The sequence below is a fragment of the Puma concolor genome, chromosome C1, assembly GCF_028749965.1.
Source record: "Puma concolor isolate L17-30 chromosome C1, mPumCon1.1.hap2, whole genome shotgun sequence".
Classification (NCBI taxonomy): Eukaryota; Metazoa; Chordata; class Mammalia; order Carnivora; family Felidae; genus Puma; species Puma concolor.
In genome coordinates this window covers 184,328,917-184,351,936 of record NC_141674.1, presented here as the reverse complement: position 1 = coordinate 184,351,936, position 23,020 = coordinate 184,328,917, and the positions used below count along the sequence as shown (strand labels likewise).

Sequence of the window (23,020 nt, the reverse complement as noted above, 5' to 3'; positions counted from 1 at the left end):
AGAGAACGAGGGCAGAGACAGAGGGAGACACAGAATCCGAAGCAGGCTCCAGGCTCTGAGATGTCAGCAGACCCTGACGGAGGGCTGGAACTGATGAACGGTGAGATCATGACCTGAGATGAAGTTGAATGCTCGACAGACTGAGCCACCCAGGCGGCCCACTGTCACATTTAACATCTGTTAATCTGGGTTAAATTTTCCTGCTGCTTTGGATTGGTACCACAAATTGTGATTTTTACCTTGATGGGTGCCATATATTTTTGTATTCCTCTAAATATCCTTAAGCTGTTTTGGAATGCAGTTACTTGGAATAGATCATTTGGGGTCTTCCGTTTCAGATTCGCTGGGTGGGACTAGAGCAGTGTTTGCTGTAGGGCTACCTATTCTCTACTTCTGAGACAAGTATTCTTCAGTGTTCTCCACCCAATGCCCTGCAAATCATGATGTTTCTCATGCTGGCTGATGGAAGCTGGTATTTTGTGTGTGTGTGTGTGTGTGTGTGTGTGTGTGTGTGTGTGTGTGTGTGTTGGCCACTGTTAACTTAAACCCTTTTGGATGATTCTTTCTCCAGCTTGAGGTGGTTTCCTCACATGCATGTGCTCAGCTAATACTCAAGAGGGCTTTCGGGACATCTCTGAAATTCTCCCTCTGTAGCACTCTCCTCTCCGGTATTCGGTCCTGGAACTCTAGCAGTCCTGGTCTCCCTGGACTCTGGCTCCTTAACTCAGGACCAGGTGCATGAACTGTCTGAAGGCTAGAAGGCGGGGTGATGGTAGGGTTCACCTCATTTGTTCCCTTTCTCTCAGGGAGTACTGTTCTTTGTTGCACAATGTCTGGTGTCTTAAAAACCATTGGTTGATATTTTGTCTGTGTTTTGGTAGCTTCAGATGAAAGTACAGGCCCACAATAGAACCTAGTATACAGTAGACCATTATAAAAGTACTATAGAAACACTTCAGCAAATTCATCACTCTAAACAGGCTGTTCTAAATATAGGTTTTACTAGAAATGATCACCAATCTAATGCTATAATTCACTTCTCCCAAGCTAAGGTTTAGTATAGCCAACCTAAAAAAATGACATAAGGTTACACTGACTTTATCAATAATGATACTCTTTGAGAACAAAACACAAGTGGAGAAAAATGTCCTTGCTCTGGATGAAGAAGATAAACATATTCTTGGCCAGTAACGGTCATGTCATGACAACACTCAAGAACGGTGTATTTACAACCCAATAAGGTTGATTATCTCTCCACAGTAATTGGGATCTTTTGTCCTATGAGGAATTCAGGACAAAGGAACTGTTCTGTGGGGTTCTTGCTTAGACTATTTCAAGATTGACTCTCTGGTACCTTAAAATAACTTTATCTTCTTATGAAGAGTCTAAAGGGATAAATTCTGTAGGAGTTAGATAACTTGGGGAGGCTTTTCCCAGCCTGCCAATCAGTGAACCCTCACCTCTGGAAGTCAGACACACAGAAATAGATGCATTCCAACAGGTGCCCCCTGAATACCAATTACCAACCTTACCCACATAACTACACTTCTACAGATGGTACCAACCCTCAAGGTCTCTGAAAATCTTGCGATTCTTGAACTTCGTGTTTCCCCCAAACGTTATATAAGATCAGCAGTCTGCTCTGATCAGGGAGGACTCTGCCTGACCAACAGAGCTCTTCCTCAATTATTACGGCTTAGTTTAAGCTATAAATTCAGCTTTGTCTTTTTTATATAAGAAGAATGGTAGGCTCTTCAACCTCTGAGAGTCTTATTAATGATATTCCCTCCAATTCACAATGCTCACTCAATTTAGGTCCTGATAGTATCATCAGTAGCTACCATTACTTGAACATGAATAAAGCCAGGTGCTATGGTAGCTGTTTATGTTCATTAAGTCTGGATTACCTACTCTACCGCTCCCTATCTAAAATAAAAAGTATACAGGGGCGCCTGGGTGGCGCAGTCGGTTAAGCGTCCGACTTCAGCCAGGTCACGATCTCACGGTCTGTGAGTTCGAGCCCCGCGTCGGGCTCTGGGCTGATGGCTCGGAGCCTGGAGCCTGTTTCCGATTCTGTGTCTCCCTCTCTCTCTGCCCCTCCCCTGTTCATGCTCTGTCTCTCTCTGTCCCAAAAATAAATAAACGTTGAAAAAAAAAAATTAAAAAAAATAAATAAATAAATAAAAATAAATAAAATAAAAAGTATACATATATATAAAGCTGAATTTATTGCTTACTATAGTAAGGAAGAGCTACATGGGCCAGGCATAGTCCTGGAGCAGAGCAGTCTGCTGTATACAATAATTTGATTTGTAAACATCTGAGGAAGTTATAAATACAATCTCTGAGATATCTAATATAAGAATAGAGCTGTAGGGGCGCCTGGATGGCTCAGTTGGTAGAACACATGACTCTTGATCTCGGGTTTGTGAGTTCAAACCCCACACTGGGTATAGAGCTTACTTAAAACAATTTAAAAAAATAAAGAAAAGAGATCTAATCCTACTAAAGATGTGCTGGTAATTACCCAGCATAAAAGGGTATTTTTTTTTTTTTTATGTGGAAAAGTTTTTACCATTTTCCAGGTGATCCCATTTTCAAGGATTATCTACTGGGTGTTAGACTAGGGGATTTTATCGAAACAAAATATCCTATCATTTAGTGGCTGTACATCTAGTACCTCACTAAATGCTTTTTGATAAAATGTACTTAGAAAAATAGACAAGTATCATACAACAGTAATTTCTATCATACAACAAATTCATATAAATTTATTGGGTGGAAAATGGGGAAAGAGACAAAAAAGATGGGGTGGTTCTGTACTGATATCAGCAAGTTCCTGAAAGAATAAACTCAAGTCCAAAAATCTTCAGCCCACATCAAAGACTTGATGTTCTGATGACTGTGGAAAAGGCCAGTCCTGATTGCTGGGCTCTGGAAATTATGGTGGTGTAGCTATCGATGAAGAAGTGCCTCTGTCAAGGGCATCAATCTCTCTCTAGTTCAGAATGACATTTCTTGGGCGTAAGTCTAAGACGCTGTTTATTCTCCCACCGATGTAGAGCAGACTGGCTGGATGCCACGTCGTGCTTGTTACCTTGGTCCTGCTGGAAAGAAAACAGACCCGACACTGCAAAACTAACTGCACAGCTGAGGCCCTGTTTTGTCTTTACGAATATAATTTATTCATCAAGGTGAGTGGTTCTAATCTAGACAGGTTGGGAAATGTAGAACTTTTAAGAAAGAAATTTAATTCATTTGTTTTCTTTGCAGTTTAAAGAAATCTACAGATTAGCGGGGAGAGTAGCTGGATGAAGAGAGAACTTCTGTAATTAGAAATTTGAAGAGGGGCACCTGGGTGGCTCAGTCGGTTAAGTGTCCGACTTGATTTCGGCTCAGGTCATGATCTCACGGTTTGTGAGTATGAGCCCTGAAGTGGGCTCCATGCTGAAGAAAAAGAAATCTGAGAAGGAACAAATCCAAAATTGCTTACGACAGCCATGTCCAAATACCCTACCTCTTCCATCCACCCGTCTTCTCGGGGAAGCCTCTGCAACCGGTTTCTCGTCAGCTCAAGCTGCAGGCCATCGAACCTGCACTTAAACCAGCGATGAGCTTCTTCCAGGTTAGCTGTTATCTGGACATACAAGCGTTACCATTAAACATTACAACAAAGAAACAGTTTTTTGTGTATTAGTTCAAGAGACTTTTTACCTAGATGTTAAAAGACCCAAATTCTGAATGCAAGGTCCTTGTAACCTATTTGCATAATATCCATTCTACAGATGAGAGAGATTTCTGAATGCAGAGCTGAGGGATGCCTGCAAGCCTGCTGCTTTTTCATGCATTTGTTCCTATTTCTTGGGCGTGACCTAAGGTAAGAGAACCCCGGGGAAAAATCAGAATGACGGGATAAGATAGCGCTGCAAGTGAACGTGGTAGTGCAAACCATGGTTGGGACTTGTGAGTTCTGTTCTCTAAGACTAAATACTTCTCCAAAGTCCCTACACTAGATTTTTCTGTTGTGCTTTATGAAAGTAAACTGAATTAGTAAAAGACGGAACCAGCTTAGCGTAAGTTGCATCCTCTTTATTTCCTTTATCATCAAAATATTTTAGACTTCAGCTCCTAAGCACAAACTTCGAAATCACCTTTGTCAGATTGACTTAAATGGTCCCTCTAGTCGCTGCCTTTGAAGATGATCTGGACTCCGTATTCATTTAATTGACAAATATCTACTGTGTGCCTGGCACTTTTATGTGTGTTTGGGATACTATGGTATTTTAAGGTAGGGCCAACAGGCTTTTCTGTGGTATAATGGTTGCTTCAAAACAGCTCGAGAACATATCCTCTAGAATAAAAAGCAAAATGACTGTTTTCTTCCCTTTGATTATTTGTTTCATGGACAGCATTTTCGTTTTTTGATTCTCAAGTCTTGAGAGGTATTTCTGTCTTGCCTGGGAGAAGGCAAGATCTAGGAGAGCAGGGACTTCGTCGGGCTTGTTTCACCTTGTGTCTCCATCACCTAGGACAGCGCCCAACATATGACAGGTCCACAGTAAATACGTGCGACTATGTATTTGTCCTAGCCCGGCCAGTTCACAGTGTGGGCACAAAATAGTGAGGTAAAAAAAAATAGAGCTCCCCTGGCATTTAACTTTTAGAAAGTTACAAAGTTCAAATATTTTCCAGGTCTGTTTGTATACCCTAATGCCGGTGATACTCACACCCTGCCCCCCACCAAAGGCAGTGTCCAGCACTCTTTACCAGGAGTGGAGGGAAAGAGGCTTGAAATGGCCCTGTACATCCATCCTATCTCCTCTTGTTTGGTAAATGAGAAGGGAGGCACCGTTTACTGAAACTTACTCTGAGCCATCTAACAGAACAACGGAAAGGTAAGTCTCAATACCCTGACTTTTCTAGATGGGGTAACTGATGAGTTAAAGGAAGTAAATGTAAATTCCTTAAGGGCACTGTGTCACAGTGTGACAAACTCATGTGACAGTGTTCAAACTCATGTGTGTCTGAGTCCATATTCCCTTTAATATCCCACTATGACAGTCATGTTGTCTTGTAATTTAGTGGCTGTAAAAGGCACACACATCATGACCAACTGACAAAAACATCACTGTGATACCTTAGAAGCTGTTTTCCTTATCTGGAAAATGAGGAATGGTTGTGGCAGACCATGATTTCAAAGACCCTTTCCAGCTCTAAAAAATGTATAATTTTAAATACCTTCAAATAGGCCAATTTGAGATTAGAGAAAGGAAAATCACAAAGTAAGAGGGCCTACTCAGGGGACCTGACGGGCTCAGTCTGAAGAGTATATGATTCTCAATCTCAGGGACATGAGTTTGAGCCCCACGTTGCATGTAGAAATTACCTAAATTAAAAAAAAAAAAAAAAACTTAAAAAATAAGGCCTACTTAACTTTTTTATTGACTGAACAAAGAGCTTCCACTTTTATTAGTGATGTTGAGTAATAATGCATTAAAATCTACACACATGCTGGTCTTCCCTTCTTATATTAAGTGGTAAAGACTTGGACTTAATCAGTATTTTGGCATTCTGTTATCTTTTATCAGGACACAGTCTCAACCTAAAAATCATTCTTCATAATGGAGATTATACTTCGTAAGTCATAATGGTTCTTGCCTGTTACGCTCCCAACTATGTTAACGAGGCATTTTACTCTGACTTGAGTGTTTTAAAATTGTTGTGTGTGAGGAAACTTGTTAAGTCTTTATGTCCCTAGGTCTGGCTTACCTGTTCTGATTCCACACTGGCTTCTTTGAGTTTATGCTCTGTTGCCTCTTTGCATTTCTTTAGGTGTCTGATGGTTTCTTCCAATTCCTGAAAACGTGATACAAAGATTTTTACAAATTCCCACAGTCCCATATGGAACAAAGAGCTTCCATATTGTTATAAATGGGCAATCAAATTATGAAAGCATGATGGAGTACACTTTCTAACTTCAGGTGCCACCAAAATATAAGATGAAAAGTGTTAGTAGTATCCACAGATGTATATGATCATAGATTTTGATTTATGGATTCTCCTGAAGAAAAAGTGATTAATAGCTCTTTCCAGAACTGAAGGAATACTTTTTCATTGGAGACAATTTCTGCTAGAAAGCAAGGGCTTAATGATCTCTTGAAGTCCTTTTGCAGTGATAAAATGTTATGCTTTTCCAGAGGCTGGGAAGAGCTAAAAATCCTGTCATAGCAACAGGTGTATCTAAGCTTCAGGGAAGAAGCAAGGGGCGTAAAGTGCCTGAAAGACTATGAAATTCAGTTCAGAAGTCTTATTTAATAACCAGTATTTTGCATATGTGAGCTGTAGCTGTTAAGAATGAATATCTTGGGGCGCCTGGGTGGCGCAGTCGGTTAAGCATCCGACTTCAGCCAGGTCACGATCTCGCGGTCCGTGAGTTCGAGCCCCGCGTCAGGCTCTGGGCTGATGGCTCAGAGCCTGGAGCCTGTTTCCGATTCTGTGTCTCCCTCTCTCTCTGACCCTCCCCCGTTCATGCTCTGTCTCTCTCTGTCCCAAAAATAAATAAACGTTGAAAAAAGAAAATTAAAAAAAAAAAAAAAGAATGAATATCTTATTAAGTTGAAAATTGAGAACATGGGCCACATTCAAAGCTATAGGCTTCTTCCTACTTGTAGACTTATGTTTCTTCTACAGAATCTAGAAAACGTAGATGCTCTGATGGTGGGTTTCGGTGCATGTCACTTGCTGATAATCTGAGATGAACCTGAGGGAACTTTTTACCTGGCACCGGTTCTCCAGTTCCTGCCTTACTTTCCGCTCTGCCTCCAGGCGCAGCTCTTGCTGTTTATTCCGTGCTGAGGTCTCATACTGGCTCTTGGCCAACAGCTGCATCTCTTTCTGTAGGTTAGTCATTTCAGATACAAATTTCTGGATACTCAGTGACTGGGAGGGCACAAAGAGGGAAGCAGTTGGTGAACCTGTCCAAGTGTGAGATTTTAGGTGAATAGTAAACATAGAGTTTGTGGAAATCATCTACCTGTTCATAATTTTTTTTCTGATACTGATCCTTAATTAGCTCCATTTGCCTCAATTCTGTTTCTATTTGCTGAAAGTAAATGTGGAAATAACATAGAAAGATGATCAGTGGAGAATCCCATTAGAGACCCACAGTTACCAGCCCCTGCTGGGCTCTCCTTCCCGTCTGGCCCACTGACCCTGAAAGAGCAAAATCCTGTACGATCACTGTGGGAGAGGCAGATGGGGGGGCCAGAAGGTGACATGGCAGCTGAAGAGAAATCAAACATTGACACAGCAGTGTCTCTCTCTGCTGGAGAAAGACAGTCTGTCCACCCCCCTGCAATCTGCCCACTTCCCAGGTGTGGCTGTAATTCCCGGAGCACACATGCTGCTGTTAGTACTCTGGAACTATCTTCGCCAGACCCCACAGCCTGCATGGATCCTCATCAGATAACAGGGAGTAAGGGAGACTTAGCATTTTTCATACAACCTTCATCCTCTCTACATTCTGAGTATTATTCGCCTTAGTCGACAAGTGGAGCTTAATTTGGGCCTTTTGATTCTTTATTTTCTCCTTGCTAGTGTTCAGGATCTTCTCTAGCTCTGTGAGTTTCTGCCGCAGCTCTCGGTTGGTCCGGGTTACTTCCACTGATCTGAAGTTGGCTTCGTCAAGGGCTTTCTTCAGCTGTGGAACACAAAGGGAAAATTCAACCATTTTTACCTTTCATTAAGAGAAGCTTGTAAGTAGGTCTGTCCCCATACTTAGTTCCTTCTCTTTGGAACTTTCTTTTAACAAGAAGGGAAAGTGAGGCAATAATAATGACGTTTGATTAAGAAGACCTGTGGAGCAACACACTAAGTGGTTTTCATCTTTTGTTTTCATAACTATTAACACTAAAGAACAGAATGTATGTAATGTTCGTCATTCTCTTTTCAAGAGCATGACTTTGGAGTCCAACCCCAGTTCAAATCCCAGCTTTAGCACTTACTAGCCAAGTAATTTTGGATAACCGACTTCCCTAAGCCTCAGGTTCATCATTGGCAAAGTATGCACATAACCTATTTCATAGGGTTCCTAGTTAAATAAGACAAAGTAGAGAAAGAAAGCAGAGCCTGGCATATGGTAATTTCTCAGTGATCATTAAACTTTTCTTTCCTGTCACTTGTGACCTCATGTCTGGGCAACTGAAAATTATATGGTAATTTCTATAAATACTTGCCAGTTACTACCACTGCATATATTTTTAGAATACTGCTTTTAGTTTTTAAAGATTTTAATAAAATTGTCTAGTGGAAAAACAGCATAGTGCTTACTGTTAAAAACCAGACAACAATTTCAAATGGAGTCCCTTATGCTCAGTCCCAAACTGAGACTGAATTACGGTTTTGGCTTTCCCAGAAATGAACTCTTAAACAAGTCCATCAGGAATTACCTGATCAGCAGTAGTTTGGTAATCTGCCTGATCCTGTCATCCCCTAAAAGGAAAGAAATTGCAATAACCAACTCAAGTTTTGGTCTAGTAGAACTTGTTCTTGCTCCCTTTTGCTATAAAAAGGCTTTCATTTTGTACACCTCCTTAGAGCTCTTGATCTGCTAGACTAGATGATGCCCCATTCGAACAAATTTGCATTCTAATAAACTCTTAAAAGATAAACTAAGGCATATTAAAACTTTTCTGATTCCAGAACTGTTAAACTGAAGGACAGCACTGGTCCCCAGGAGCAGTGAGCTGCCTGGTGTAAGTGCCCACTGAGCTCCCCGCTCCATCACTGCCTTGGAGGCCACAGGTTACATCTCTCTTGGATCCTGGCTCTGCAGCTTTCGAGTTAGCAGCTTTCAGACGTTAAGCCTTCCATTTTCTGGACTGGGTCGCTCCAGTGTGAGGTCTCAGGTGAATAAAACTTTTAAGGCTGAACAGATATTTTTGAATTACAATGGCTATAGTGGAGAACTTTTAACCTAAATATGCTTATCCATGTACGAGGTGCTCTAGAGAAGGTGCTCTAGAAAAGCAAAGCCAAGCACTCATAAAGGGAAAAGAAAAATTATTTTCCTTTCTCTGTGGTTTCTGGGGACTAGAATGAGATATGCTGGAACACGAGCCTCCAGATGGGATCTGGGACAACTAGCAGAAGCTAACAAAGAGTGAGAATTCTCAGCAAAGTCAGCTTTCTCAGATGTCTGTGATGTCTGGCTGAGAGAAGAAAGTAAAAAAATTCACACTGTCCTTTCCTTTCCAAATTCAGATTGATAGGCAAAAAACAGCTGTAAGAATTAATCTTTGAATTGTATCTTGTGAATCTGCTTTTGGGTACCCACTGGTTGTTGATCCTTTCTCACCCAGGGACAGCTACTGCCTTCTTGTTTATCTTGCTTTATGTCCTGAGAACCTGGCAAGGCAACCATCGGGTCAGAGGCTGGATAGAAATAGGGGTGCCATCCCATTCATGGCTAGGGACCTACTGACCCCCAACACAATTCTCTTTCTTTTGGTTACTTTGGGAGTGGCTCTGATCTTGGGAGGGTAGTATCTTTTGTGCTCTTTGGGGATCTCTCTTATATTCAAGGGTTTAATACTGCTAGGAATATTTACTGTTTGTCCTGGCTGAAACTTGGCAAGATATCTGAAAGAATTTAAAGGAGTTCTATGGTCAGAAGATGGCCATATCCAGAGCCTGACAGACTTTTAAAATTTTTTTTTTTTTCAACGTTTATTTTTTATTTTTGGGACAGAGAGAGACAGAGCATGAACGGGGGAGGGGCAGAGAGAGAGGGAGACACAGAATCGGAAACAGGCTCCAGGCTCCGAGCCATCAGCCCAGAGCCCGACGCGGGGCTCGAACTCACGGACCGCGAGATCGTGACCCGGCTGAAGTCGGACGCTTAACCAACTGCGCCACCCAGGCGCCCCGAGCCTGACAGACTTTTAAAAATTCCTTTCTCCTCTCTGCAATGATGACACTATTACTGGTCAACAGCAGTTCACCTCCTGCTTGTTGATCCTTTGGGTCTGAGTGAAGATGAGGGGAAAAAAAAAAGTTTTCTCCCCTGAGCTAAGATGAAACTATGTACCCAGAGAGAAAGAGAAACATTGTAAAGCCTCTGGGGAAGGATTTACTAGACATTCCAGACACACAGCTCTGAATCTAGAACCTAAGAATCTTTTGACTTCCACCTTAGTTGAAGATCTTCTCCCTGGTGTAAAGAAGCAAATAAAGATAATGTAGTTGGGTGAGTGGGCCAGCCCACGAATTAAAGGTTGCAACCCAATTCTTTGAGAAATTAAAAACTGTACTTGTCTTATAAATCAAGTGTACAAGAACAGAAATTCAGCTCTAAAAACAATTCAAAGCCCTCTTGTTCTTTTTACTGATCCCCAAACCTCTCTATTCATCTAATGTTTGCAGATAGTGTAAAAGATCTGGACTTAGAATACAAGTTCCACCAAGGGGACTTTTGTTCCCTTTTTCTGTGCCTTTTGAGATAAAAGTGTTCTACTTGGTCTTCTCCATGAACGAAGACCATTCGTATGAGTGGGGGGTAGGGAGAAAAGATATTTGGAAAACTAGGCCCATGAAAATCTTGTCACCTTTAAAAATATTAGTTAAAAGCTTTAGCCATCTGAACAAATAACCTTAATTTTATTCCATTTGCCAAGAACACAATTTGGATCTAACTGTTCTTTTATCAACTAGTGAGTTTTGTATTGTACCTGTCTCAAGACTAAAATTATAAAATGAAACCTGTAAGACCTGTTTGTATGTCTTTTATACATATTAGAGACTTTTTTCCTACCTTTGAATGGTATTGCCAAAATGACTTTGTAAAGAGCTCTATTTAATTGGTTTAAAGACAAACAAGTATTTATACGTATTCAGTGTTCTCTAAGAAATAGAAAATCTAACCCATATGATTTTCAAGTTCACATGATCTAGGATAATCATCAACAAATCAAACAATGAACTTAAGCTACCTTTTTCCTTCTTTAATTTTTTTTTTTTTTTTTGTGAGAGAGAGTGCATGAGCAGGGGAGGGGCAGAGAGAGAAGGGGACAAAGGATCTGAAGCAGGCTCTGTGCTGACAGCAGACAGCACAATGCGGGGCTTGGACTCACCAACTGTGAGATTAAGACCTAAACTGAAGTTGGATGCTTAATCGACTAAACCACCCAGGTGCCCCTGAAGCTACCTTTTAATTAAAACATCCATGTCTTAAGAATTATCAACATTAGCTGTAATACTTCCATTTTACCCAGGTTTACTAAAAGTCAAAGAAGCTTATCTATGTCTGTCACAGAATTTGTCGGCAAGAAAGATAATTTAAGATCATGGTTAGATGATTTCATGTCTCATAAAATTTTCATGAGTAATCTAAATGTAATTGTTAAATGGAGGATAAGTTTCCAAAATCTTTTTGAAAACTTTTAAATCACACTAAAATAAATGAAATGATGGGTACTCACTGAATATCTAGATTAATTCCAAGTAAGATAAAATACCAAAACATAACTAAACACAGGTTTATCCACTTTTGGCTTCCTTTCACAGAGGAACTAAAGGTATTTGGGTCTGTTAGTAAAGCTGTTTTGTGCTACATTAGAAGTTTACTATGAAGAAGAATAGGCTTCTAGAAATTAATGGATTTACAGACTGGCCAACCCACAGAATGTTAGTGTAACACACTCCACAACTGCTTACTTCCTAGGTTTTACTAGATATGAGGATTGTAAGGGTTAAGAATTCTAATCAATATATGTAATTATAATTACTTTGAAATAACAAGGGTGAAAGGAAACAACTGTGTATGAAAAGTAGTAAGTAAATGATGGACTGTTCTAGAATGAGAAAGAGGAAAAGACACAAAACAAAATCTGAATGGATAAAAGAAAAAATTGAAGATTTGTGGAAAAGGAATCTTAAGAAAGGAATTTTCTGTGGGATCAAGGTGGCTAAGTTAGAACTGGTTTATTCAAGTTTCTAAGGAATGAATTTGGTGCAAAATTAGAATTTGGTTTTTTTCTTCATTGTAAAGACAAAGTTTCCTTGGACTATTGGTCTGTTCTTGATAAGATTTTATGAAAGTGTTTTTTTAACCTTTTGGGTAATCTACCTGAAAGATAAAGATTTTGCAACTGAGCACAATAATTTACCGTGCTTCACATGGTCTTTTATTAAGTCTGTGATTACTTAAGAAAACCTAGTCTTGTCAATGTTAAGAGCTAAGTTTTGTTCACAACCATGTAACCTTCTGTATTTGCCTTTAAAATTTTCCATTATCAGTTTAACTAATACTTCGTAATAATTTGTGATCTTATTTAGTCACATGTTCAAATGTTTTGACAACTTCCCCAAATCAAATTCTAAATGGGGTCTTTCTGATCTCAAAGCAACTTGCAGATTTCCCAGATAGTCCTTGGAAAATCTCAAAGGATTTGTGTCTCACCTTGTAAGAGAAAAATGTTAAACTAATCAGGCTTATTTGGTATGCTAAATTACATGGGAAGCATTGTCAAGTGATGATAAACCTTACATAATATTCGTACAATGTGTGTTATTAATATGTGTTCTAGAAAACATAGGAAATTCCTAAAAATCTGATATATCCTTTTGAGTCATAATTTCAGTTTTTATCTTCAAATGTTGTATATCATGGATATAACCAAATTTCCTTGTCAATCCTATTATAATGAACTCTCATCAGATCTTTAAACATGAGCATATTAAGGTTTTTTTTTTTTATCATTTATAGACAGCTACTGTTATACTCTGATACTTTTGCAAAAGGGAGATTTCTGGGAAGGAGCCTACTAGGTACTCTTGACCACTGACATCCCTGCCGTAGTAGGTATCAGTAGATATCAGTAGGTATCAAACCTTGGGTGCATATTTTACAACTGAAGAAGGCCCAGCTGACATGTGGTCCTATGTAAAGACATTGCAGAGGCCTCAAAATCAAACTGACAAGTAGCTGACATTGAGGTAGACTGCTTCCTCCCAAGACGTCAGATCAAAAATTATTTGTTTCTTTCTATTCTTGCTGCTCTGACAATCATTATCCTAATTCTTATATCCTGAAGGTCTTTATGATTGTTTTGCCCATGTTTTGCCTTGCTCTGGCCTGCAAAGATGATGCCATTGCAAAGGGGGTAATGTAACCTCCAAACAACTGGTGGATTTGCCATGATGCTGGTAATTCTATAGCTCTGCCCATCACACATTTCTCCCTGACTTCCAATGCTTGTTTCTCTGTACCAAACTGCTCCCTCTCCATTGTATCATACTCCCTACTCCTAGGGGTCAATTTCTCTGCCTCTGGCTAAAAACTCCAAACCAGGGGAATCTTGTATCCAAGCTCTGTATAAAGAAACGGACATAGGCAAGGGCACAGTCTGTGGTCTACAGACTCGTGAATTTTACTGGCTTTCATGGCTGTCGCCTTTCTAATCCTGAGCCATGGACTGAAATCAGGACTTACAGGAGGCGCTCATGATCCAAAATTCACTTCCTTTGGCAGATCCCTACTGTCTTGGCTAGGAGTAAGTACAAATGGGAATACCATCAGAAACCTCTCCTTAACTCTTGAAGGTACTGCGGAATCTACTGATAAAGTAACAGCTGCCCAACAAAAACCACTAGACTGTCTGAAGTTGTTCTGGATAACAGGACAGCCCTATCAGCTTTTAGTTGAACACAGAGGTGTTTGTTCTGTGTACAACACCACATGCTGTACTCAGACGGACACTTCTGGGGAGGCTGGGACTCGCCTATGTAAGATCGCTGAACAAGCTAAGCTAGTTGGCTTGAGAAAGGGACTCCTTCAACAGAATCCTTCACTTATTTGACTGTCTGATTGATTTGGGTCTTGGGGACCAAGGCTCCAAAGGACACTCTAGATGTTGGGAATTATCATGCTTATAATAAACTCAGTGGTCTCCCTAAGTGTGCTGTATTCTCTCAAAACCTTGAAACACATGTTCACAGTTGCTAACCACCAAGCAAATGATCTAAGACTAGAACGTCAGAACAGAAATGAAGAGAATGACGGACTTAAAAAATGTGAATCTAAAATGTCATGGCCTGTGAATGCCACGAAGAATATCAACAAAAAGCATGACCTATGAATACCACACAGAAATTCAGCAAAAAAACTTCAAGAACTCCCGAGTAGTAGCTGGGAGTAGATAATGCCTTAAACTTTAATGACCTCTCTCAGGCTGAGAGTCTGATCAAAAGGGGGAATTGTCAGGGTGCCTGAGTCGGTTAAGTGTCTCTTTGTTTTGGGTCAGGTCATGATCTCACGGTTCGTGAGATTGAGCTTCACATCGGGCTCTACGCTGACAGTACAGAGCCTGCTTGCGATTCTCTCTCTCCCTTTCTCTCAAAATAAATAAATAAACTTTAAAAAGGGGAGGGGAAATTGTTAAAAAACAAAAACAAAAACAAAAACAAAAAAAACAGGCCCAAAATGGAGTCAGCTCTCTGTCACCAAACTGAGACTTAATGCTTCAGCGATTCCAGAAATGGACTCTTAAACCAGTCCATCAGGAATTGTTTGATCAGTACCAGTTAGGTCATCTGCCTGTATAAGACCTGCCATCCCCTAGAGGAAAGTACTTTGCAGTAACCAACCTGCTTTTATACCTAATGTAAGTTGTTCCTGTTCCCTTCCATGAATGAAAGCCTCTCATTTTGTACAGCTCCTTGAAGCTCCTTTTTATCTGCTAGATTGGACACTACCTGATTCGAATTGAGTTTTGCTCAAACTCTTAAAATGTTAAATATGCCTCAGTTTACCTTTTAACATTACTTAAATCATTTTACAGAGCTCCCTTCCTCCTCCAGTGCCCTTAGTGCTGCTTGATTTTTAGGAAAAGGTGGCAGCAGAGAAGGGAGAAGATAAGAACACAGTATTCTGAATGGGTGATAGTGTTTAACGTGCAAAGTTGTTTGTATCTTTTCTTTCTACACAAACTCATTGTTTCTGATACTAACTTCATGACACAGTGCTGGTCTTTTATTACTACTCAACTAACTTCTTGTTAGCTATTCTGCCATTATTTTAATCATAGCTTTGTCAAAACTGGGTAAGCCCTAACAACTATCACTTACTTTGTATTTAATATGTTTGGGCACTGTGACAATGACTTTACATATATTTTCCAACTTAAAAACAAAAAGTAGTTATGATGATTTCCATTTTATGACTGAGGAAATAGACTCAGGAATTATTGCAGACAGTAAATGTACACATTGTTAGTAAGAGGCAGAACTGGGACTCTTAAGTGGTATGCCTTGAGCCTACCCCTGATATCACACACTCACTCTGCCCTTGGTCTCCTCACAAGGTCACAATCTCCAGTGATCCTTGTTAAAAGGATCTACATTTTATAGGTATTCTGACAACTATCTCTGATTAAAGGTGCCTTTAATTTCAGGGCACATTTTTGTTTCCCACAGAATTTTGTTTCTAACCTTTAAAACACTTTTTAAAAAAAATACTCATTTTTTGAGAAAGAGATGGAGACAGAATGTGAGCAGGGGAGGGGCAGAAAGAGGAGACACAGAATCTGAAGCAGGCTCCAGGCTCTGAGCTCTCAGCACAGAGCCTGACGCGGGGTTTGAACCCACAAACTGTGAGATTATGACCTGAACTAAAGTTGGACGCTTAACCAACTGAGCCACCCAGGCGCCCCTCTTTCTAACTTTTTAATATTTACATAGTGTTTTGTAATTTGCAATTCTTCCTTCTCCTTTGTTGATGATACAACATTTAGTGTCTGTTTAATGATTTTTCTATTAAAATTGCCTTTCGATTTGTTTTCTATTTTCACCTGAGCCATGTTGCTTGGCCCTAGTCTTCTAAAGCCCAAAATAACTGTTCTGGTTTCGAGTCTTCCTATCTCCTGTTTCTCCTTCATTCTTGCCTATTCTCCACTACCACCAGACTAACCTTCCTAAAATTGTGCTTACAGTGCACTATCCCTTTCTCAGAAACTCACGGGGCTCCACTTTGACTGGAAAGTTCACCTCTACCATTCTGACAGTCAAGGTCAGCTGGTACCATCTCAGCTGACCACTCTTTCTTAGACACTTCCCAAAGTCTGCTCTGATCAAGAGAGAAATCCTATTCATTCGGTCACACATCCTGTTCATTTCTCTAAGCTTTGGTCATCCCCTTATACTGGGTGTCCCAGCCCTGCTGGTTCTGTCTCAATTGTGTACTTTCATTTCTCTTCTTCTATCCCCAACTTTCCCTTGCTTTGAATTCCTTCAAGATTGTACCTAGCCTCTAGTTACTCAACAGAAGTCCTCAGCTGTTTACACTATTTGTCTCCTTTTGTAAAGAGGAGATCATAATGAAATAAAGGTCATGTAGCACGCACCAGAGCATGGACCATACATGCCTCTCAGGAGAAGGTAGATGAGTGATGGGTGCTGGTGAAGCGAACTGAGGGGACAAGATGATTGGATGTCTCCCAATGGCCACTTCCTTCCTCTAGCCCTCAGTTATCACTGTCCAATGCAAAAGCTGTCATTGAGACATTCCTTCGCTGGGCAGAGAACTGTCTATCAGAAACTTTCTGTGTTTCGATTTACAAAGAGCACAGAGATGGTTTGATCACTTTGGGCTTATTGGTCAAAGAGGAATGAAAAGGGCCAAAGAACAGCTGCAGCCATTCTTGGAAATCCTGCGACTGGTTCTCCTCTTAAAAGATTCACATCTAGAAACCTTTTTGTCACTCGACTGCATACCTCAGTCATCTCCCGTTGCGCTGCCTTCTTTGCCGTTTCTCTCTCAGTTTGAAACTGCTTTCTTAGGGCTTCTATGCGTTCAGCATGCATTTCTGCTTCCACTTTGGATTCCTCAGTCATCCGTTCTCTGTTTAAAAAAAAGATAAGTCACTCTTAGAAATCATCTTAGCAGGTAAGGAAGGCCTGGACGATCATGGGCAGCTGTCCAGAAAGTATGATTTACACATGAGAAGCACATCAGGCACCAGGTGAAACTCACTGGTCTGGAGCCCATTAACACAAAGGGAAGAAAAGCATTTACCTGTAGCATTAAAAGCCAAGAAGTCTTTCAACATCAAGAAAACCAACCAAGAGTGAAACACACACTCTTGTTTTAACCAGCAACCAGTCTTGAGCCAGCAATATTTCACTAGATAAAATTTGCACAGCTCATGGACAGGAAAAAATGCGTTCTCTGCTTTAGCTTATACCTTCCTCATATCCGTATGTTCATGACCTGAAAGGCATAAAGGTCTACGTGCACACTGCATTTCCCTTGGGTAAAAGTTTCCATGGAACGTTATTTATATCTAAATCCTATTTACCAAGGTGCAGTTTACAAAAAACTCTGGTGGCCTGACTTGAACTTGATGCATTTGACCTAATCTTAGGCCCAAAAGGAAAACAATGGTTAAAGATCTGCCTGGGTGGAGTCATCCCACTCCTCCATGGGTTCTTCCCATCCAGGCTGAGGCTATTCCTTTTCCAAATCATGCTTCTAACGGACACATTAGCTTTTGATAGAAAAGGCTTGGCAGAAACATACAACATTCTTTAAATGTTGGCTTTACCTTCATGTGGAGCAGCAGCTTGACACCAGATGAAGGGAGAGCTGAAAAGGAGATTCACATGAGCATTCCCCAGCCTGCTGGCGGCTGCTGCTGCTCAGGATGCCTGGTTCCTAACACAGTTCTGCTGGAGTACTAGTTCCACGCAGAAGATGAGCATTTTTTAAAAAAATTTTTTTTTAATGTTTTTATTTATTTTTAAGACAGAGAGACAGAGCATGAGTGGGGAGGGGCAGAGAGAGAGGGAGACACAGAATCTGAAGCAGGCTCCAGGCTCTGAGCTGTCAGCACAGAGCCCAACTCGGGGCTCCAACTCACGAACTTTGAGATCATGACCTGAGCTGAAGTTGGACGCCCAACCAGCTGAGCCACCCAGGCTCCCCTAACCAGTTTAGGTAAGTGAGCCGGACGTAACTCTCCCAGAGGCTCTTCCCTAATTTCACTGTGACGCTACTGCCCTTACTTGAAGGTTTCCAAATTTTGTCGCTCAAGTTCTTTGTTTTCCAATTTCTCCTGCACATGATCAAGCTTTGTTTGTAGATGATTATTTGTCTGGAGAGCTTGCTCCAGGCTCATAGCCAGTTTCCTGTTGTCTTCTCTAGCTACATCTAGAGCTTTCTGTAGAGGCTCCATCTGAAAGAGAGAAGACGCTCTTTAATTCTACTGTCACAGATAGATTCAAGAAGTCGGTAACACTATATACTCCTTACACTTTTTTATCAAATGCCATTGAGACAATAACTGGATAGAACCAGAACTAAAGATTCCAGATGCCTGGGATATAGATGTGAGAATTTACTGCAGACACTGCTTAGGAGACTCTTACAAAGCAATGGGAAAAGCAAGCTCTGCTGATTACTATGAGCTTTGAAAAATGGAACCAACTTATTTATTTTAAAAATTTTAAAGTAAATTCCCCTTTCCAATCTTATAACTTCTGGTGTCACTACCTAAAGAGAGAAGAACTGGAAATTATTCCTTGTATGTCCTTCCAGAAAAAGCTTATTTATACGAAATATCAAAGACTTTTTAATATATGTGCATATATACTTATAAATTCATGTGTGCATATATCCATGAGCACACACATGTAAGTGTGTCTCCTTATTAATAGTGGGGTCACTCCAGCTACTTCTGACTTAAATTACAAATTATTCCCTAAGCCTTTAACTTCTGCAATCATTTATGCATTAATAAGTAAAAAGAAGTAAACTATATCAGAGAGAGAATTAGGCATAATTGTGGTCCTGGTTTGCCAATAAATGACTCACTGTAAGGTTACAGGCCCACTTCCCATTTGTAAACATAACTCAGACTTGAATGAAAAAGAGATTTACCTGATTACTTACCCCATTTTCCTAAAAGAGCAATGTCCCAATAAAACCAAAAATATCAATATTCTCATCTATAATAATGGCCTTTACCTCACTGTTGTGCTGGGCATCCACAACAAGCATTCTCGCCTGCCACTGGTCCACTTCTGCCTCCAGCTTCTGCACCCTCTGTTGATTTAGAGCCCTGAAAATGGGAGACACAGAAAGAGTGACTACAGAAAAGAACCATCTAGGAAGGATACCACTGGGAGCTACAGGGCACTCTTCTTCCAAGAAGCTCAAATAGCATATGTCATAAACTACAGATGCTCAGAATATCTTAGAGTTGGCAGGTGACAATTAGTAGCCTCAGCTTCAGGTTAAGAAACTAAGACTCGAAGGATTAAAAAGTTGTCCCATCTACGCCTGGGTGGCTCAGTCAGTTGAACGTCTGACTTCCGTTCAGGTCATGGTCTTGTGGTTTGTGATTTTGAGCTCCATGTCGGGCTCTGTGCTGACAGCTCAGAGCCTGGAGCCTGCTTGCGATTTTGTGTCTCCCTCTCTCTCTGCCCCACCCCCGCTCATGCTGTCTCTCTCTCTCTCTCTTAAAAATAAACATCAAAAAAAATTTTTTTTGTCCCATCTATGATTCAATTTGGATTGATACATTAGCTATCAATACTTGTCAATGACTAACTTATGAGCTGGTAATTTTATACTATATACATATATCACCAGTACAAAAATATATTGCTTCTAGATGGATGGGCCTGCTGTTGAGATTTTGCTTCTAAATACAATAGCTACCCAGAATCTTATTGTGAATGGTGAACAATTTGCAGTACCATCCCCTTGACTTTTTTATGTTCAGAGGCAATACACGTTTATAATATGCAAAAAACAAAGATAAGCACAATGGAGAATATAAAACTGGCACTTGTTCTCCCATAGCAGAGAGACAATAAGCACTAATACACCCATCACAATATATTTCAGAGGACCCGTTAAACTGAAACCATTTGCTCATTAACCTCAAGGGGAAACTTTTATGCAACTTGAAACTTTCAAAGAAGGAGTTTACTTCTTTTTTTAAAAAAAATTTTTTAACGTTTATTTATTTATTTATTTATTTTTAATTTTTTTTTTTCAACGTTTTTTATTTTTATTTTTGGGACAGAGAGAGACAGAGCATGAACGGGGGAGGGGCAGAGAGAGAGGGAGACACAGAATCGGAAACAGGCTCCAGGCTCCGGGCCATCAGCCCAGAGCCTGACGCGGGGCTCGAACTCATGGACCGCGAGATCGTGACCTGGCGGAAGTCAGACGCTTAACCGACTGCGCCACCCAGGCGCCCCAAACGTTTATTTATTTTTGAGACAGAGAGAGAGCATGAACGGGGGAGGGTCAGAGAGAGAGGGAGACACAGAATCTGAAACAGGCTCCAGGCTCTGAGCTGTCAGCACAGAGCCCGACGCGGGGCTTGAACCCACGGACTGCGAGATCATGACCTGAGCCGAAGTCAGCTGCTTAACCGACTGAGCAACCCAGGCGCCCGGGAGTTTACTTCTAAAACATGGCTAGAAGTAGGTCTCAGAATGATTCATCTAAAAATATTAATCTTTAAATAGGATACTAATAAATAGATAATTCAAACTCAACTAGGCATGGAGCTTCAATTATCTAGATAATTACTAGTCTGCAGACCCAAGGACAGGTTTAAAGGGTAGCAGTAATATAGCACATGAATTTCTAGAATACATACTCCTTTACATCATTACAAAATATGGGAATTTTGAATTTTTGAAAGTCATGTTTATTTCTACTTCCAGATACTCCCTAATTTTCTAGATCTTTATTTTTTTTATAATACCATGTTTTACTGAATAGGTCTACATTTCACTACTTCTGAAATGTCAAGCTAAAACAGAGGACTTTTAGAGAGCAACAGAGTAAAGGGGGTGAACTGTCAGATTCATACATTTAGTGAGTAGTAAAACAGGGAGAGGGAAATATGTAAACCTTTGGGTTGGAATTGGAGGAAAAACCTGTTCAGGACTGAAGGGAGGTCCTTGATTTCAAACAAAAATTTCCCCTTGAATAAAGACTATACAAATAAGAACTTGGGTTTACAAAGAACATCGAATAGCACAAAACCCCATTAGGCGGAAGAAATGGCCAGGACAGAGGGGTGTGGGCTGTGGGGACAGGCAGTCTGCAGCAGGGATGGCTGGGCTACAGGCTGGGAACCCCACTGGAGGCCGCAGCTCAGGTACAGGATCTACAGGGAAGAGCAGGTTGGGAAGTCTAGAGGCAGAGGTTAGTGCATTCACCAAAATCCCTTGCTTTCCAGTCAAATTCCTAAGATGTTTCCCCAAACAGGGGCTAGATCTTTATTTTAAAGTGACTTTGTTTCTCGCGGTGCCTGGGTGGCTCAGTTAAGCATCTGACTCTTGAATTTAGCTCAGGTCATGATCTCACAGTTCATGGGTTTGAGCCCCACGTCGGGCTCTGCACTGACAGCACAGAGCCTGCTTGGGATTCTCTCTCTCTCTCTCTCTCTCTCTCTCTCTCTCTCTTTCTGCACCCCCCCGCCTCTACTCACATGCTTTTGCTGTCTCAAAATAAATAAACAAACATTAATAAATAAACTTAAAAAATGAAGTGACTTTGTTTCTTGACTGCATGCCACTCCTTACTATAATGGAGCAGACATGCTCCATTACATGCACAAAGACAAAAAAAAAAAAAAAAAAAAATCTCCAGTACCTTTCTTTCTTGAGGCCTGCAATCTCTGAATCCCTCCGCCCAAGCTCTATTTGTACTTTTTCCAGAGCACCTTGCATCTTACTGTGAGAAGCCAGCACATTTTCCAACATAATTGTAACTTTGCAGTTGTCTTCTTTAGCCTCTGCCAGTTGTCTCTGAAAGTTTCCCACCTAACAGAAAATGAAACAATACAAAGATATTTGATCCTTTCTCCTTATTCCACTGCTGCTGAGTCCCATTACTTCTAGGCAAGAATATGGAAACCAAGCATGGCAAAATGCTAAGAGGAATAATTGAAGCATATTGTATTTTATTGTTAAGATCTTAAGTTATTGTGACTTTGAGAAAAGAAAACTAGCCCCTGCCCCCCACCGCCACCCTGTGGAGAACTCTGCAGCACTTCCCAACTTTTGTCATGTCATAACATCTGTATTAACTGCAGACAATGGGATCAACAACTTCCTGGTTCTAGATGTGGTCCCAGGCTGGTCTGCTCTGGCCCTGATCAGTTATCATGGGACAGAAGAGAACATACCTGAAGCCCATCAGAATCAGGAACATGTTAGTTACACATAGTAGGAAGGTTACTGTTACCAAGGTCAGATGATTTTCAATAGAAAACATTAGGACTTTCAAGACTGGAAGTTAAAAAAAGGCTCAGGTCATGATCTCATAGTTTCTGAGTGTGAGCCCCGCACTGGGCTCCCTGCTGTCAAGGCAGAGCACATTTCAGATACTCTCTCTCCCTTTCGCTCTGGCTCTCCCCAGCCTGTGCTCGCTCACTCTCTTTCTTTCATTCATAAATAAAATAAAATAAAATAAAATAAAATAAAATAAAATAAAACAAAACAAAACAAAACAAAATAAAATAAAATAAAATAAAATAAAATAAAAACCAAAACCAACAGCAGTTAGCAGCGCCTGGGTGGCTCAGTCGGTTGAATGTCTGACTCTTGATTTCGGCTCAGGTAAGGAACCCACTGTTGCGGGATCCAGCCTTGCATCAGGCTCTACTGAGTGTGGAGCCTGCTTAAGATTCTCCTGCTCTCTTCCTCTGCCCCTCTCTCCTGCTTGTACACACATGCTCCCTCTCTCTCTAAAACAAAAACAGGAGCACCTGGGTGGTTCAGTTTGTTAAGCGTCCAACTGTGGTTCACGTCATGGTCTCAGTTCATGCGTCAGAGCCCCAAGTGGGGCTGTCTGCTGTCAGGGTGGAGCCTGCTTTGGATCCTGTCTCCCTTTCTCTGTGCCCCTCCCCTGCTCTCGTGTGCTCTCTCAAAAATAAACGTTTAAAAAAATAATAAAAAACAAAAACAAAAACAATTGGGAATTAAATCACGTATTTTT

The 23,020-nt window shown here is 40.7% G+C and overlaps 1 protein-coding gene and 1 non-coding gene across 9 annotated transcripts in view; one reads left to right on the top strand and one right to left on the bottom strand.

Moving 5' to 3' along the window:
• Nucleotides 1–2,751: 2,751 nt before the first annotated feature.
• CCDC150 (coiled-coil domain containing 150) overlaps nucleotides 2,752–23,020 on the bottom strand; it is a 100,251-nt gene continuing 79,982 nt past the window's right edge. For 5 of the 8 annotated variants that reach the window (XM_086719193.1, XM_086719194.1, XM_086719191.1 and 2 more), the window contains 10 exons: nucleotides 21,674–21,843; nucleotides 19,019–19,112; nucleotides 18,058–18,227; nucleotides 16,768–16,894; nucleotides 7,505–7,699; nucleotides 7,034–7,102; nucleotides 6,778–6,939; nucleotides 5,770–5,856; nucleotides 3,518–3,637; nucleotides 2,752–3,107 (listed from right to left, as the gene is read on the bottom strand). In XM_086719193.1, the coding sequence (XP_086575319.1) occupies nucleotides 2,988–3,107; nucleotides 3,518–3,637; nucleotides 5,770–5,856; nucleotides 6,778–6,939; nucleotides 7,034–7,102; nucleotides 7,505–7,699; nucleotides 16,768–16,894; nucleotides 18,058–18,227; nucleotides 19,019–19,112; nucleotides 21,674–21,843 (1,314 nt within the window). In that variant the 3' untranslated portion in view covers nucleotides 2,752–2,987. Of the gene's footprint in view, nucleotides 3,131–3,517; nucleotides 3,638–5,769; nucleotides 5,857–6,777; nucleotides 6,940–7,033; nucleotides 7,103–7,211; nucleotides 7,283–7,504; nucleotides 7,700–16,767; nucleotides 16,895–18,057; nucleotides 18,228–19,018; nucleotides 19,113–21,673; nucleotides 21,844–23,020 lie in introns of those variants that run through there. The other 3 variants (XM_086719197.1, XM_086719192.1, XR_015255412.1) reach the window with 3 other exon arrangements.
• Nucleotides 9,963–10,033, top strand: LOC112849146 (small nucleolar RNA SNORD56). Its single transcript, XR_003222574.1, has one exon. It is a non-coding gene; the product is annotated as a small nucleolar RNA SNORD56 (small nucleolar RNA).